The following is an 18,633-nucleotide window of genomic DNA, read 5'->3' as shown; positions in this document are numbered from 1 at the left end:
ACAATAATAACAGCTTGATTTCTAACAGTACAAACTGTGCATCAAGCCTAGTACACACACTAACTTGCGATGTTGCCACAATTGAAAATAATTGATTGAGGGGAACACAGGTGGGACTTTTAAGGCACATAGCAAAGAATCTTTCTTTGTATACACATAGTTTTCCAAATAATTAATTTTGCTTTCACCACATTTCTCATGGTTAAAACAGCTTTAATGTAAAATATTAAGATCAAAATATGGTTACAAAACATAGCTTTCTGTATCACTCCTTCACGTGATACGTTTATGAATGTCATCGATGCGCTTCGTGGATACAACCACTTCTTCAGGAGGGATACAGATAATTCTACAAAAAATAACAACATTTATTTGATTTATAATAATAATTCTTCTAATAAAATTTATTTATTTGGCATTTCCCAGAAGTTTTTAAAATACTTACAATGAGGATCAATTTGTAGAATCCCACAACATTCTGAAGTATGTGACATAGGTATCAATAGAAAAAATGTAATGATAGATCCCCTAGGAAGATAGATCAGAAGAATGCCATATCCCTAAAATAATGCAGAAAACAAAAAACCTTCCTAACCATCTAGACAAAGAGGGACAATAGAGAAAATTTCTGGCATTTTTAAAAATACAAATTTTTATTTGGGCTGATATCGGACACGAATCTGAAGTGTGTAAAGCGCGCGTAGTTCATTGTCCGACTGTCCGTCCTGGTGGATCCACGGACGATGAACGACGAGTGGTCAAAATGCAAGTGAAGAGGGAGAGCGTGCAGCAGGGTGCCGCTCCGTCGCTGTATGTACAGCACTCGTTCATGCATCGTGCAATAATAGTCGCTGGAAAGGATCGTGAAAGATTATTATTGCACGTGTGTATGCGGCTTTACATCCAGGCAGTTAGCATTCCTTACAAGGAGTTCTGTAATGGCAGCCGCCATCATCTCTCCAGATCCAGTTTCACCACAAACTAGGAGACTGGGTCTGGGGCAGTGTTTCTCGACCTATGTAACATACGGTAACCCTTGATAATACTTTCAGGGAACCCCTGCTAAAAAATTCACAACTTACAGTACATTAGAATTGGCCAGTGGAAAGAATGTAACCCTTACAAATAGTCAAAAAGATCCCTGGTGTCAGCGGTAATTGTCCTGAGAGTAACAAATTGCTATTAACTTAGGGAACACCTAGGAACCTGTGGAGAAACCCTGATTGAGAAACACTGGTCTGGACTTCATTGGAGGAAAAAGTATCACAGCAAACCCTGCATTTTTTGTATTGGGCAATTTGCATTTTCTTCTCAAGGTGTTTGGAGATTTAAACATATTTGCAGTATTTACCAGCTCTTCTATGACAGTCTTGGTATATATGAATGTAATTGGGGACAACGTAGCTACATAGCAACCTATTCATATGCTTTTTGACTGGACTAAGACGCAGTAACACACTTTATCATACTCCTTGTTATGTGAATAACTGGTGAACGTGTAATCCCGGCACAAGAGTCCGGCACGTGCAAATTTCCCTTTTCTTACAGAGTAATTGGGGTTCATAGGGAGTAAAGGGAGAGCTGTGTGACAGGGTAGCATGATATAATGGGTAAAAACATTTAATGGGGGTGGGGGGGGGGGGCAAAAGGGGTTTCCTACTGGCTCCCACATTTTCAGTTGCCAACATCCCTCTGTTCCCGGGAAATTGGGGTTTGGGGTGAACAGGTACCCCACCAGCCGCTCAGTCCCACGCACCACCTGCCGATTTCAGTCCAGACCGTGGTGAGCGGCACTGGGCTTCTTGGCCGAGTTTCCTCGAAGGTTCCATGGCAAGAAGGGGTAACCCCACTGCAACCTTATCGTCAACCACAAACCAGCACAGGAGCTCAGTGGTTAGCATTAGTTATGAAGGTTTAAACATGGGAACAGCTATATGGACACAACTCTCATGCTGCTCCTGTAGGAGGGGTGAGATTATCTCACAGTGCAAGGCGGGAGCAGCTGATTGCAGAGGTGTCCTATGAGAAAATCAGGTAGTACGTACTCCGAGGTAGGATTTTCTCACAAGACACCTGTAGTTGATAAGTATCTCTGTCACTGACCGTCACACAAACTTACTTCGGCCGCTACTAAGGAGAATGTTCACCACACCCGTCATATTCCCCTAAAGGGGCGGAGCTGAACGGTGATTGGAGAGCCGAGCATCGACTGTGTAAAGTGGGCGTGGTTATGTGGTGTCAAGGCGAAAGCTTATCGTTCAATGGCTAGCGAGGGAAGTTTGAATGGCCTGTGCTCACTGTAGTCAACAATAGCATATGGTGATGGCTCCGACACCGAATGGAGCGAGACCGCCTTTACATTAGCTTACCGCACGTTATCGGAATACGTCCATGCCCCGGTCATACAATGCGCCGTGTGTGCCCGCTCTGAGATTTGCTTGTTCCTGCATTGAGGATGGCGGCTCTGGCGAAGAAGCTGTGTGAAGCTGTGGAGAATGAAGACGCAAAGTAAGAACTGTGCTGGCCCAGCTCCTATTAATGACACTGCACACAGCTCCCCTAGCTGTCAGTGTGAGGGCTTTATCCATGGAAATGTCACACAGTCACACGCTGCTTGTTTATGACAGCTTCATGTCCAGACATGTTTATAGTTGTGTAATGTATACAGGAAGTGAGGGCATTACCTCCTCTGGGCTTCTATTTGTTTTGTCTGATTTGTATTTACATGAATGTTTTAGTGATTGGTGTGGTCACTGTAGTGTGAGGGATAGGTCACACCCCCCCCCCCTCATCCCCACACTTAGATTGCAGAACTTATTTTGGAATCATGTCCACCTGCCATTGTATAGACTCCAATATAAGTATATAATGTAACAATAATAAACAACATAAATAACATACAACATAAGTATGTATTTATAATGCATTAAATCCTTCAGAGTATTGTACTGGAAAAAAATAAATAAATAGGGTTGAGAAAGTGTTTTCTGTAAAGTAAAATGCATTTTATTGTGGATACATTGCCTGTGGTGTATGTAGGGAATGGGCCCTGGACCCCTGAGGCACATCACTGGCTGACCATGGACAGAGGTTGGAGATGCCGGGCCTTGAGGAAGACTGGCAGGGGCAGCAACAAGGATACAGACATGGCTTTGCTGGAGGAGGGCACACTAGTGATGTGGCAATATGCACAGTATACTTAAGGGGTGAAGATTTACATTAACATTACTATCATTAAATTGGAACTAAACGCACACGACTCAACAATCTGTTCAAGAGCAGGGTGCCACCCTCTTCTTTTCTTCTTCCTACAAATGGCTGTCAGTCGTCTTGATTAGCCGCTTTGGGTGACATAACTCCAGTCATCGAAGAACATGCAGGGGAAGCCAGAATTGTCGAGTTTCCCTTGCAGCCAGAGCTGACGCTGCACATGCACTGTTATCTTTGACTCCGGAAACCTGCGATCAGGCAGGTCAGACAGATTACTGAAAACTTTAGTTTAATTTATAAAACTCCAATTAGGCTACGCAAGTTAAAAGAAAATGCTTAGGTTTTTGGGTGCCAATGCCCTTTGATTCCAGCAAAATCTTCTGCTGAAACTGACACTTCTAGGAGTATCAGTCTGCTTGGCACCCTGCAGCTCTAGTCTTTCTTTTTGACCTCCAACCATGAGGGTCAGTAGGCAAAAACTAATGGGAGCTGTTGGGGAACCAGGATATCAACACCCCTGGAGTTGGCTTTAGTAAGGACTTATGGATAGGATTTTTTTTTTTAGGATTAGTGTGGTATTTGGCTGTGTGGGGCAGCAGGAAAGCTGAGTATGTTGTAAAAATAAAAACAAAAAGACAAGTATAGCTCGCTTTAAATTATTTGTATAATGTGGCATGATAGCTCTACAGCAGGGGTCGGCAAACTTTTATGGCCACTAGGCCAGGCCAGGGTGGGGGTGGGCAAGAGCACACTAGGCCGGACTCTGAGTCCTGCCCTAATGGCTCTGCCCACCACCAGGGAATGCCCCCTGAAGTGAAATCCCTCTCCTCTATATGTATTGTGGAGGAGAGGGATTTCCCTTCAGGGAGTGTTCCCAATTTACCGCAGCGGCAGAAGTATCAGGCCTGCCGAGATACATAGGGGAGCCACAGCAAGGAGGTGGCTCTGGTGGTTCCTAACGCACCCCTGGCCGATCCACAGGTTGCCAGCCGGCATTAGGCTGGATCTGCCAGGGGGGGTTAGGCCAGAACGAACTACCTGATAGGCAGTACCTGGCCTAAAGGCCAGAGTTAGCCGACCCCTGCTCTACAGCTAACACCACCATGTGTGTACAGTGCTCACCATTCATCTGTCACTGGTAACAATGACAAAAGTTCAATTTCACCAATATTTGATGTCTTAGGGGTAATATTATATTTTGTTGTTATAAAGTTACAGAGTTTGGTGAAAATTAGACACATCTCCGGAGCTCTATTTATAATACTGGGAATTATACATTCACTTAAACATTCCCTTGTGGGAATCTTTACGGTCCAATTGAATTAAAGTATTCAATTCCCACAAAGTAGTGTCAGATTCCTTGTTTTAAAAACTAAGCCCCATTTTTTAAAAAATGTTTAGGTATTGCTTTTTTAGGTATGTTTTTGTAAACTGAATTCGACTTTTTTTTCAGTTTTTGACTAAAAGAGAAAGTGCAGTAAAGATAAATCAGTGTAGCCATGCAATGAAGGCTAAAAAAGGCAATAGAGCACTGTTATGGGATCAGAGTCCATGAACTAGTTAATCGAAAACTATTACAAGCATAACCATACTATGGAGTGTGTCTGTGCTGACCTCTTCTGCAAAAGTGAAAAAAAAAAATCCTCTCTGACCCAAACAAGTATGTATGGAGTCCAGGACGTCTTTTTTTTCCAATTTTCCCAATCTCTATACTTGTTATGAGTCAGTGTCCAAGTAGTAATCCAGTCAGTCATTAATGCATTGAATTCCTGGGTTATGATTTTTGTAATTCAAGCTGGCATTTTCCAAGGGGGGGTCAGTATTGACATCCCTGTATTTTACTTTTTAGGATCCACTAATAAAATTGGAACTTGGAATTGCAGTAACATTTATTTTAAATATGAAATTCTTGATGTTCATATCAAGCTGAGGCCGGATACCCTTTCCCTTTAGTGCTGTCTTCTACTTCTCCCTTCTTCCCCCTCTATCTCACTCTCTTTCTTCCTATGCTTGTTTTTTTCTCTCAACACCTCCAGGGAAGCGGTTTGGCACTTGTAATTGGTTGACGTTCTTTAAGAATTGCTTGCTGTAATGATAATCCCTATTAGGTTTCGCATTGCTTTGGATATTTATCTCTCTTGATAATACAATGGTAATATTTGCAATCCCTTAAAATGTATCTGTAAAGCTGCGTACACACGGCAAATTTTTCTCGCCCGATAATCGGTATCGGCCAATTATCGGGCGAAAATCTGCCGTGTGTACAGTCGGTCGTCGTCCATCGTCCGACGACCGTCCTGGCGGATCCATGGACGATGGACGACGACCGATCCTAATGAAAGGGAAGGGGAGAGCGCTCAGCAGGGTGCTGCTCCGTCGCTCTCCCCCTCCCCTCTCCATAGAGCATGAACGGTGCTGTATGTACAGCATCGTTCATGCATCTTGCAGTCTTTTCTCATTGGAAAGGATCGTGAAAGATCCTTTCCAACGAGAAAAATTGCAGGTGTGTACGCAGCTTAACACCCTTCCTCGTTATCCTTTGCTACTGTTCACTGTACTGAAATGCATTTTATACTTAATAAAAACAATTGTAACAGAAAATCTTGATGTTGATGTAGGATGTATTGTATTTGGGCATATTGCCACTTTATATTGTAATTAATTAATATTGATGTTTTTATTTAACCCCAGGGAAGTTGAAAATCTCCTCAAGTGTGGTGCTGATCCAAATCTAGTTCTACCAGAAGGGATTGCAGCTATTCATCTAGCCTCGGGGAAGGAAAGTGAGAGTGCTCTTAGATGTTTGACAATGATTTTACAGCAGGGTGGAGATCCCAATGTCAGGTATGAAAAACATTTTGTCAATTTTGCTATTTGGCACATTGGGCCTGATTTATTAAAGCTCTCCAAGGCTGAAGAGGATACACTTTCATCAGTAAACCTGGTTGATCCAGTAAATTTGGAATTAATTTTTAAAAGTCATTTACTGTTTGCTAGCATATGTTTTGAACCCTGAACCTGATCCATTCCAGTTTTGCTGGAACACCCAGGTTTGCTGATGAAAGTGTATCCTCTCCAGCCTTGGAAAGCTTTAATAAATCAGCCCAGTTGTGTCTTCTACTCTGCTAATTTTCTATAAAATTTACATTGAGCAGATTATCACACTAAGCCAACGAATTAAAGTTTATCTAATGTATCCATTGCTAGCCGCACATGTCTAATAGATATACCTTAAAAATGTTAATGTGGTATGTTAGCTTAAAACATATAGCGAGAAAATAAATGTGTATTTTCTTGTTTTCTTTTTTAAACATTTTGTACACAAAAAAAAAAAAACTTTGCTTGATGGATGACACTGGCACTGGTAAACAGATATAACAAAACACTTTCAATGGTATATTTAAAGTAGAACTAAACTTTAGAAAAAAATACAACCATGCAGGTCCTTTATTGCAGAATAAATATTATTTGGTCATCAGTGTGTAAAGCGCATGGAGCGTGTTATCAGTTCCTGTGACACCCCAATGACCGTTGTGGATATACACTTCCCTTGCACATAGCTGAGAGGAGGGCAAGGTGTTCTTTCTTGACATAAGGTATTATGGGCATGTATTCTCAAAGTCTAGCAATGAAGGTCAGATGTTTGGCTTACAACACTTTTTAGGTATAGCAACTGTAGTGTGGCATTATCAGCCACTGGAAAGATGTTGGATGCAGCCTATATATCTGGCAGAATCTACAGGTATCTTTTACTACCAATTGAGTTACAAGCAAATCATCAAATAATTCCTGTATCTAAAAACGTAATTTTGAACCACAAATACATTTTATTTAGCCAATACTTTTGTGCTGTATGTGGGCATTGCAGTTGCTGATTTGGCCAGAAGTATTGTTTGTGGGGTTAGGCAAACACTTTGTGACCTTTCTTGGTGGGTAAATCACTTTAGGTTGGAAAAAAAAACTTTTCCAATCTTAGGTTTTCCCTTTTTGGTATGTAGCATTGGCAGCATCTTTCTGCATCAGTCCCCTGCTTCTTTCTTCTTCAAAAGAAAGATCATAATATCCCTGTGAATTGGATGAATGAGGGTTTGAAAATGGCAGGGTATGTAATATAAAATGTTAAATTGCGGAGGTTGGGCATGCTACAAATGATTTTGTGAAATGGGAGATATTCTGTCTCTGCAAGGCTAAAAGTGCATTTTTAGTAGCGCAGAATCTGCTGTAGTGGCCACAGACCCTTTCTGGGCATGACCTTGACATCTTGCAAGCCAGTGTAGATGTTGCATAGCCACAATAGCTGCCCTGTTTTGTGACTACATTGCTGATTTGTAGGTTTTGATTTGTTGTTTTTGCATGGTGGCAAGCAGCTCGCCTGACAGTGTGAATTCTTTTGCCCTGACTGACTAGGTGGAGGAATGCATGGCAGTGTCTTAGCTTGAATATGCCATATAGAGGAGTAAAATTGATTTGCTGTAATGCTGTCAATTTTTTTCTGTAAATTTAAAGTCTAATGTACTTTAGTAATACTTATTTTCTGTAAACAAGTGTGTGTGCCTTTTGCGTTATTTTTCTTTGCAATTAGGTTAATACATGTTTTCATATCTATTTAGTATTGTTAAATAATTTTCCAAATAATACAGTAAAAAAATTCAAATATTTATTTATTTTTAATTCTTCACCCATGAAGATCATCAGATTTTTATTTCAGACTACTCTTCTGTTGCAGATCAATTGAGGAACTTACTCCAGTTCATGTAGCTGCATCCTGGGGCTGTTGTAAGGCGCTTATGTTCTTGCTACGAAAAGGTGGGGATCCCAATGTTCAAGATCAGGTGTGTTTCAAATTTACCTTTCCATATAAAGAATTTTAATTCAGTTACAAAGTTCTGTTTTGTTAACTCTTCTATGATTCTTGGTATAGGATGGGAATTCAGCACTTGATTTAGCATTGATGGAAAAGAACAGAAGGTGTGTTGTTGCTATACAGGAATATAATGAAAGAAATGAGGATATCTGCCCTGACCAAATTCATGGTAAATTGTGTTTAAAAGACATTTTTTTCCTTTTGTGTAGTCCAGTGCAAATTTTAGCTGGTTGTGCGAATTTGAACAAGATCGTGGGTACCAATTGTGTAGAAGTCTTTCATGTTTTTTTATTTAAGTATATATAGAAAACAAATTTCATAATCTGCTTTATTTTATTTCCTCAGGTTATTACAAAAATAACTCCTGTGAACCCGATGATATACCTGAAATGAGTAGCATTACTTTGCTCCTTGAATCAGCCTATGAAGCGTCTCCTTGTTCCAGCACCAAATTCTCTCCTTTTGTATCTGCCTCCAAAAATGGAACCACAGGAAAGGGTGCAAATGATGCTGTTTTAACAAGTCAAATAGAATTGCCAGCCTTTGATTTTAGGAGTAGATCAAGAAGCTATGAACATAAATTTGCTGGTTTGGAAAGTTGTGAGTTGCAGCAGAATGACAAAACAACCAACAATACCAGTGATCTGAAGCTGGATGATTCAGAAACTGAATGCTCTGTTTTGACCCTACAAAATCAACATTGTAAAAAAGACTGCTTGTATTCATATTCTGCAAAAATGGCGGAGGGCAATAAGACACATACATCTGAAAATATAAATTCATCAGAAGGTTGGAACATTCGCTTGGAACATTCAAGCAAGTTAACAGAATCACAGTTCATTTTGAAAGAATGGGAAGGATTAGATGTGACTTCTCCAGATCACGTTTACACATACAGCAGGAGTCATAATGACAATGACATGGAAAAGACTTTAGTGTTACCAAAAACTAATATGTTTGTAGATGAAGTAAACCAGGACGTTAGTTCCAGCAGCATGTATACGAGCTGTTTTAGTGATGGTTTTGACACTCTTATGGAGAATTCTGTCACTATTGCAAAGGAAAAGCTAGTTTCAGATAAATATTGCAAGTCCTTACTAGATTCAAATCGCAATAAAGTTTGTAGTGAAAATAGTGGGGTTGTAAAAACAAATTTAAATGTATGTAGTATCCTGCATGTAGAAGGTTCACTGGTAGGAGCTGTGGACACTGTAGAAACAACTAATGCGGGTCAGAATATGGTGTCAAATAGTCAAGAAAACAAACCTGCCAGAACTACACATAGACTGTGCAATTCACAACCTCTAACTTTACCTGAAGTTGACACTAATGCTTATGAAAATCACAGTCAAGATTTGAGAACTCGATTAAGGAACCTAATGCTTTCAGCTAAGGGATGTAGGTCAAACTTGGAACAGGGTAATTACTCTTTGCCAGGTTGTTCAGAGCCAAGGGTTGAATCATCGTGTTCTAGCACTGTTCCCATTACTGGTGAAAAAAGTCCACCTATTGGCCAAAACTTAAAAAATATAAGTTCAACATGTTTGAATACCCCTTCAGACACACTAATTGTAGACTCAGGTGAATGTGAAATTAAAGAATTAGATGCTGATTTAAAGAAAATGATGCTGGCAACTAAGGTGGTTCATCCTGTATCATCCACCCTGAGTGAGGAAAAAAGTCCTTGCTTTTTTACTGAGCGCACAAAAAGCAGACTTCTTACTTCTAAAACTCGTCATGGGGATTCCTCTCTTTTTGATGATTCATTGGAAATGCCTAAAAGAGGCATGAGGCTTAGAAGCCCAGATAGATGTTCAGATCCAACATTGTCTCCAGTAGAGGTTAGAAAGAACTTTAGCTGCAATGGCTTGTTATTTGAGGATGAGCCCACTATGCAGGCTTGTGTAAAACAAAATACCTGCTTAGTTCAAACACCTAAGAATCTCACAAGTAATGTTTCTGAGCCTGAAACAACTGTCAGCATCAGCAATTTCCTTACAGATGACTTGTCATCATCAGAAACGGAGGTAAAATCTACACCACTGTTAAAGAAAACCTCTACAGACCCTTATTTAGAAAGCAAAATATCTGAAAGTGTCTGGCTTACAGAGGATGGCGACACTGAGAGCAGTGCAGAAGCAGTATTGGATTCTAACAAACTAGAAAAAGCTTTGCCTGCAGCTTTACAGAGTCAGTCATTTTTTCATAGTACGATAAATGAAGAAACTGCTTTGAATAAAGCTCCACGTTACAGCTTCAGTAGACTTTCTTGTGTACCAAAGGCCGATGAAACTGGGATAAAGCTGACTACTCTACCTGATCCTGTTAGGGAGGAAGTAAATTTATCACCAGGCGGTCGCCCAGTAAATGTAAGTAATTTTGAACCAGTGGAGTATTTATATGTGGACAATGAAAAAGGGCATGCCCTTGTTGAGAAACATTTACCATGTATTGATCAGTCGTCAAGCAACATCTCTGACGCTTCAGAAGATACCATTGTATATGACTGGAAAAATTATAGCACTTTAAAGGAAAAAATTAAAAAAGACTCCCCAGCATCCACTCCTAGTCGAGTAGCAGTGGAACTCTACAGACTATCCAATGATGAAATAGCCAGACGTCTGAGAGGACTAGGAGAGGATCCTGGACAAGTTAACAGCAAGACAAGGAAGGTCTGCATTTTGCTATTGGACAAGCGTTTAAAGGAGCAAGCAACAAGTGGCCCAGTAGGTAGGAATATATTATTTATTATTTTACTGAAATATTTATTATGTCAAAGCAGCAATCTAGGTGTGACTTCGTTAAATTAAATGTTAAGCATAAAAGCCCTTCATCCTATACTGCTTGTTTGTGGCATTCTGTAAAAGGTTTGTACATAATAAAGGCCACCAAAATCACTGATACATGGATGACTTGACTATGGCATAATACTTATTTTAGTATTGTTTGTCTGCCTTACAACACAGCTTCATCCATACAAAAAACATCACAGGTTATACATAATACAATTTTTTTTTAATTTTAATATAGAAAACATACATGAACCTTGTTAATACATTAAAATATATCTATATAAAAAAAGGGGCACTAACTGCTTGACTGATTGGGGTACCAGAAAAATGGCAGAAGTCAGTACACTTTAAAACAGTGCACAGATCTGGTTCTGAGGAGACCAAATTATTTGTACTTTTGCCTTACCAATTGGTTTTCATCCATTGTCAAAATACCAGTTTTTCACAGTTCTTTTACTAGGCACACAAACAGATGTGATGTTTTTAAGCAAAAAATGTACTGTTGCTTTGATAAAGAGATTTTTCTGGGGCTAAAAAACATCGCATCTGTGTGTTTTACTATTAAATGCATTTACTGAGCAATATTGGTTGATTTATGATATTTGTTAATCCATTGAGATTTCCTTTTACTTCCTGTACTGTAGATGAATTGTGGGCAGAGGTTAATTCTCCCCAGCAGGGACAGACAGATAACCTATCTATCAGGGTTTTTACACTTCCAGCCTTGTAAATCGGCTTTTTGTTTTTTCTTTTATGCTTTAATAAACGCAAAATATATTTCTATATTAGGTCTATCCCTTGAATATAGCCCAGAGCTGTCTTTAGCTCTGCGTACATATAACATCCCGGACTGTAACCATGATGAGGAGTTGCTTTCACAAGAGTTTGACCAACCAGACAAGACAAAAAAGTGGAGAGAAGGTGTCCTTAAATCTAGCTTCAACTACTTGCTGCTGGATCCCAGGTAACATGAGGTGTTCTTCTTTGGTTTTAAACTTTTCAATGTACATCTGGATTGACATTATGTGCATTCATGCCTAATGAATGTATATTGATCTCAACTTTTCTTAAAATACATCTGTAAGCCAAGGTAAGCTCGATACTGTTTCAGGTAGGATTCACATCTACAGTATGTACCTACACACTAGGATCTCAAAATACCTGGGTAGTCTAAAACCGGGACTTTGATTACAACTTAGTTGTGATGCAGCCCATTTCCTATTGGCCACAAAATGTCATGGGTGGCCAATATTATGTGCCCATACAGGAAAATGTTACCTAAACAGCAATCCAGTCCAAGGTCTTCCATTTTACTGCAACCCAACCATCACACTGCATTAAAAACTGCAGAGGATCTAACCTTTCACCTGAGTCTAACTATACAAACAAGTTTTTTTTTTTCACCTAAATGCTTCAATATCTTTCAGGTTCTGTTTACCGTGTTTGGTTTTATTTTGTCTTTTGATTAAATTTAGAAACTTTTTTTTTTTCTTTTCAACCTGTGTTTGTAGTCTGTGTTTGTGATTGTTTCCCCAGTTTTTAACCTTAAACGCTTGAAACACACCTATAAATGATCCAAACACCCCATTGACATAAATAGGCATTTGGGGGGTCTTTTCACCTATTTTTTTTATTCTTTATTCTCCACAGAATATTGTTTTAAAATGTTATTTATAAAATCTTAACTCAAAACTACAAAAGCTTTATGGGCATTTATAATTGTTTAAAATTAAAGTAGTAGCCTTGACCTTGGCCTAACTGTAATAAAGATTTAAATCTCTAGAACCATTTTATGATTTCAGTTTGTATGAACATCATATCAATATTTAAAAATATTATGTTTCTTTTATACTCTTTAGGGTGACCCAGAACCTTCCATCCCGCTGTCATACCTTATCCTTTCCACAGTGCTTACGTACGTTTGTCCAAGCAGTGTTTTATGTGGGCAAAGGAAAAAGAGCCCGTCCATATTGTCATTTGTATGAGTCTCTGACACATTATAAGGGTAGCATCAAACAGGTACTGCAAATTTTTTCCTGTCATAAGAAAATTACCTGTTAAGCAATAACTTGGTTAGGAAAATGATTTATAAACCTTCATTGCCGAAGGCACAGCAGGTCACCTAGAAAGTCATGTTTGTATTGTAACCGTATGTGTCATACAATGAAAAAGGACACACACACAGCAGAAGTATAACAAATATCTGTTCCACAGTACTCTATACCTTCAACGAAACCATTTGACCTACAATGTTTTGGCTATAATGTCATTGAAGAGCTCTTTACTGTGTGTTTCATGCTTCCTGTACAAAAAATATTGGCTGGAGGTCAGCAAAAGACAGTTGTGTGGCTATACATGGCCTGTTTAAATTATGTTTGGGTTGCCAGAACCTCGAAGTACAGTGCCTATTGTGATTCATACAAATATGATCCTGGATATCATTCAAGTGAGTTGAATCAAGGCTCAAAACATGTGCATATCCAATGGACCCTTTATAAAGAGGTAGCTGTCAAAATACTGATCAGCACTTCTTTGTTCACAACTTTTTAAAATGTGATGACTACTTTTATAAAAGTGTGATCCCATGTTGTATGGGGACAATCTGTGCTTCACACACCATATCTTATTTATACTGAAGTGTCAATCAAAACCTCAAATCACTTAAATTAAGTAACTGATTGTCATATTTAAAAGTGTGTGCACAGCTATTCACATCTATGAAGACCATGTATGCTACTAAATACATAATTATGGCAATCCAACCAATTTCCCCTATTTTAAATTGACACAAAGTCTAACCTTATTAGGCATTGTATGGTATGGTTTGCCCTTTTTGCCTAAACGCTGTAATAGATGTTTAAATAGGCAGGGAGCAATAGTATCATAGCCTTTGTTCTGTTGTACACTTCAAACCAAAGGTGTACTGAAGCAAAGAATGATTAGTGACTTTTTTATTGTTTTCATGATTTTAAATACCTTTTTTAAAAATGTTTTAATCTTTTTAGCCTTGTCCTAAAGTGCAGCATATTGTAGACATCTGGAGAAGTGGTCAGGGTGTGCTGTCCCTTCATTGTTTTCAGAACACAATCCCAGTAGAAGCATACACAAGGGAAGCCTGCATGGTGGATGCAATTGGTAAGATCATGTTTGTATCATACTGCGTGCAGTCAGGCACTGTATTGACATTATCTTAAGCAATAAGCAATTTGTGCCTTTAGGTCAATTTAAAAAATGCCAATGTTTTTTATGGTTAGGGTGACATTCTTTCCACTGGCCTGCAATGTATGAGGCATTCTTTCCACTGACCACTACACTAATGTACTGTGATTTTTTTGGATATAATAACTATAGAAAGGTTCCATAAGTTTTTTTCAGGGATTCCATTAAAACAGTTTTTTTCCCAGGATTGCCACACCTTCACCTTAAACACGTATCACTGTCTTAACAGACAAAGACAAGCAATATGAATTCAACTGACAGGTTTTGAATTTATGGTTAAAGGTAACTTGTGAAAATCACTTAATTTTCACTGACTGCAGTGTTTTGTTTTTTTATTTTTATTTCTCTGCTGTCATAGAAACAGGGTGCAAATTTATTTTAAATCAGAAGACTCCAGTTCAGCCAAAGTCTTCACATAACAAGATATGTATAATAATTATACACGTTTTTCCTGTAAAACCCTCCCTTTTAGAGATCTTAAAATGCCATCTTGGGTGTGATGTCAGCAGACTCAGCACTGACACCCTGTGGTGTAACTTTCCCTTCCCTCCTCCCCCAACTGCTATACAATAGGTGTTAAAGGTGATGGGGCAGTGCAAAGACTAATTAAATAATACCAGAAAAATAATAGTCTGTGCTAGGAAATGGACTTCCTGGAGTAGTCTTACATTTCAGCAAGTTCAAATGCACAATTCAAAAGAATACAAAATCTTTTATGGGATATTGGAAGTAGGCATTTAAAAAAAAAAACATGATTTGTTTGTGCTTTTATCTGCAATTTTAGTTTTCAAACTTTAAATCTATTTAGTACACTGCTCTGGTCAATCATAAACTTTTGTCACTGGGTGCTCATCTGACTGACATCAGTCTGTCATCAGTGTCTCCTAAACCCAGCAATCCAGAGGATTCCAAAAGTTTGTGCATAAATCTTTGGGTGACTACACTTGCGTCAGCACTCTTTAGGTGACCGTCTCTTTAACTGAGATTCATAGCATATCAGTTTAAAGACATAATTGTTTTTTTTTCCTTTAGGTCTTAAAATGCTAACCAATCAAAAAAAGGGTGTCTATTATGGACAAACACAGAATTGGACACCCACCCACCGACGGCGTTTGGGAGTGCACATGCTTCACAGAGCAATGCAGATCTTCTTGGCTGAAGGGGAGCGCCAGCTGCGACCTCCAGATATACGGACAGGACCATGATGGCATATAGAAAAAAAAATGTCAAGAAATCAGAATTATAGATTTGCACTTTTCTTTTCTTTTTCTAAAAGCTGACTTGAGATAAAGTTTCAGACATGCTCTAAAGGGGCAAATCTGACCTTCAATAACAATTCACCTTCCTGTGGCATGTGTCACCATGACATAGGTATTATCCTTTTTTTATACATTTTGCAATCTAAAATCAAGTTTTGTCAACCTTTTTGTATACGGAGTTTTTGTCTGCAGGAATTGCTTACTTTTTTAAATGACCATAAAGACAATGAATCATGAATTAAAAACAAAAAAATAACATTTCAACTAAAGAGTGTAATATAACTGCTCTAGATATTAACTAGGGTCTTGACTCTTGCATATTTTATGTGGTTACTGTAAATAATATTTATACATGATTCCAAGTTTCATGTGTTTGATTTTGTCTTATTTGGTATAACACTGTTGTGCTTTTTAATGTCACAATCTTATTAATCAAAGCCAAGTTGCTTATATTAGACTGAAGTGCTTCATGTAACAAGAATATAAATGGGCTTTTCTCAGCTCACCACTAATTTAGCACTGCAGTGACTGTCTGACAAAAAAGGTACTAGTTTGTGTGAAAGTATTATTGAGATAAGGAAAATGCATTAAAGAGAGGAATTTTCACCTGTACATGAAAACAGTTTTTTATATCGTAAGTTACAAAAAGAATCCAGTAACTTATCACTAAGGAAGAATCTCCTTTTCAATAGTTTCTCAACTATAACAAATTTAACATAATCCATGTTATATCTTGTTTAGAATGTCGATTACACTATGTAGGATGTATTTGCAGACTTCTTAGGCTGAGAAATGCAAAACACCACTACCCAAAAGTCCAATAACAAACCTTTTCAGGCAGTGCTCAAGGGTGACATGAGTTTTTTTACTTTGCTGTTGGGAAAGTAGTTACCTCTGATACAGGGGGAGATTTGCTCCACAATTTACTTCTCTGTGAGGCATTTAGGATTTTTACACTCCAGACCCATATGCCACTAATTTAAAATTAAAGATTAGACAAAAAAATATGCTGTATTTTTTGTTTGCTGTGTTTTTTTTATTTATCTTTATATTGTATATATCTGCATTGTGCCCATGGGTTTTATTAGGTCCAATTAGTTTTTTTCGTATGTTTGGGACTAAGTTCACCAATTGGTAAATTTTTTTTTTTTTTTTTTTTCTTATTGCAACAATTTTATTCTGTAAATGCTGGCATATGTGATAACTAACGTAAATTGTTTTTTCGTCTGTTTTTATGTTTTTCTTTTTAGCTTGTACAATTATATAGCAAAGTGTTTGCTTTCCTACAGCTAGGACTAAAGGTGCGTACACACTTCCAATTTTTATCGTTCCAATCGAATGACGAACGATCGATTGGGCAAAAAATCGTTCGTAAAAAAGTAACCAACGACGCCGACGAACGAGGAAAGTCGCTGGAAACGAACGACCGGACCGACGGATCGGATTGGACAACGATCGTTGAACATCGTTCGTGTGTACGGTCGTTCGTTGATCGTCCATGTTCAGAGCATGCGTGATGAACGAACGTCCGTCACTTTCCTGTCGTGCACATAGTTCCTCTATCGCTCAAACGATCGTATCTATTGTGTGTACAATATCTACGAACGATCGTGTCGTTAACTCTATGTGCAGGATCGGTGCTATACGATCGTTCATATATATCGTGCATGAACGTTCGTCGTTCGTTTTCCAACGATAATAATTGGAAGTGTGTATGTAGCTTAAGGCCTGAATCAACTGAAACATGTCAGTGGAGGACAAGCTGTTATCTTAGCTTGTCCAGTAAAGCTTTCCAGTGACTTTGACGTAAGTGTGCTGGTTGTTCTATTAATGGCTATCTCACGTTGTGGAAGGAACCCTGCTGTCCACTACCTGCCAGTAATCCATCTTGAATATTGATGGGCTTTTTTTTTTTAACCCCCTAGCGTTCTAATTTTGTCATTTTTTGATGCAAAAAGTGATCCTATTTTTTTTGCGTAGAAATTTTTGTTTATATTGTGGGCCTGTAATTCTTAGGATTACCTCCCAGGTATAATTATTATATTTATTTATTATATTAGAATCATAAATTATAAAATAATACATAATTATAAATCATTATTATAAAAAATAATGAAATATTAACCCAAAACAATGTAATTTATCCAAAAAAAAAAAATGTTATCAAAAATTTCCTTCTGAAATTTTCCAAACAAGGGTGCAATATTATTGATAAATAATAATATAAATTATATGCAGATTTTAGAAAAAAAAAATTTACTTCAATTCAGGAAGTGATCAAAGAGTCATTAAAAGGTCAGATCAAGGTCAGGGCTAATAGCGTGCAAAATGTAAATTAGGGCACTGGGCAATGATGCTTGGTGCACTACAATGTGTATTTATACTTTTATTATATGTTTTGATGTGTTTTTACTTTAAAAAAAAAATTTTAAAGCAGATTACATAGTAATCTGCTTTTAAATTTCCCGCCCCCACAATCCATCACTCCGCATCACCCGGAAGATGTCACACATCTTGCCGGGTGATGCGGTGGGGATGTCCCCGCCCTACTTCATTCCCCTGCTCGCATCTCCCGGAGGCTGATCTCCGGGTGATGCGAGCAGGAGAGTGAGCAGCGGGGACATCATCCCCTACTCCCGGAGGGTGAGATCAGCTCAGTGGGAAATCTCCGCTGGCATTACCCTCTGGATTTACTATTGGTGATCGCATCTGCAGTTAGATGCGATGCACCAAGCAGAAATCCTGCATGATGCATCCCATCTAACTGCAGATGCGTGCATCGGGGTGGTGGGGACCCGGGCGGTATTTAAAAGCAGATTACTCCTTAATCTGCTTTTAAATTTCCCGCCCGGCCACGCCCCCCGACGGAGAAGCGCCCCACCATCACAGCGGGATCGTGAGATCGCCGCTGGAGCGCGAGGATAAGGTAAGAGGGACCCTCAAAGGTACCCCGAGTGTGACTCGGGATTACCACTTTTTGCAATTTTTTCCACCCCGAGTCACACTCGGGAATACCGCTAGGGGGGTTAATCAGTTCCAAAGTACTCTCCTACCTGGTGACAGTTTGCAGGCAAGAAAAAGAAGAAATATTTCATTTATATGCATTTTGCCTAACCTAACTATTTAGGGTTCTCTACTGAACCTAAATAATACTTATTGGAGGCATAGTTATGTAACTGTCATCTTACAATTTTATGGTATGTTTAGCATTGAGAAGGCAGTGTGATCTTTTCTTCCAGTTTATAAGAACATAGAGAATGGACCATGGTTGTTGTTTGAAGGTTTGCAA

General features: G+C 38.7%; 1 protein-coding gene and 1 long non-coding RNA gene across 3 annotated transcripts; one reads left to right on the top strand and one right to left on the bottom strand.

The window, feature by feature from the left end:
• Positions 1–194: 194 nt before the first annotated feature.
• On the bottom strand, positions 195–2,675 carry LOC140326503 (uncharacterized). Its single transcript, XR_011919882.1, has 2 exons — positions 2,370–2,675; positions 195–349 (listed from the first exon to the last, which is right to left on the bottom strand). It is a non-coding gene; the product is annotated as an uncharacterized lncRNA (long non-coding RNA).
• ANKLE1 (ankyrin repeat and LEM domain containing 1) lies at positions 2,227–16,356 on the top strand. 2 transcript variants are annotated; one of them, XM_072405150.1, is made up of 9 exons: positions 2,228–2,508; positions 5,902–6,054; positions 7,937–8,042; positions 8,132–8,243; positions 8,420–10,804; positions 11,656–11,830; positions 12,726–12,885; positions 13,872–14,001; positions 15,118–16,356. In XM_072405150.1, exons 1-9 carry the CDS (start codon positions 2,456–2,458, stop codon positions 15,288–15,290), a joined length of 3,447 nt encoding a protein of 1,148 aa, XP_072261251.1. In that variant the 5' UTR covers positions 2,228–2,455; the 3' UTR covers positions 15,291–16,356. The 2 variants fall into 2 exon arrangements, with proteins under 2 accessions (XP_072261252.1, XP_072261251.1); XM_072405151.1 differs by lacking the exon at positions 13,872–14,001 and having other exon boundaries at positions 2,227–2,508; positions 15,118–15,270.
• The last annotated feature ends 2,277 nt before the right edge of the window (positions 16,357–18,633 follow it).

Source organism: Pyxicephalus adspersus, chromosome 3 (genome assembly GCF_032062135.1).
Source record: "Pyxicephalus adspersus chromosome 3, UCB_Pads_2.0, whole genome shotgun sequence".
NCBI lineage: Eukaryota > Metazoa > Chordata > Amphibia > Anura > Pyxicephalidae > Pyxicephalus > Pyxicephalus adspersus.
The sequence above is the reverse complement of the archived record's forward strand: the minus strand, read 5'-3'. Positions and strand labels throughout refer to the sequence as shown.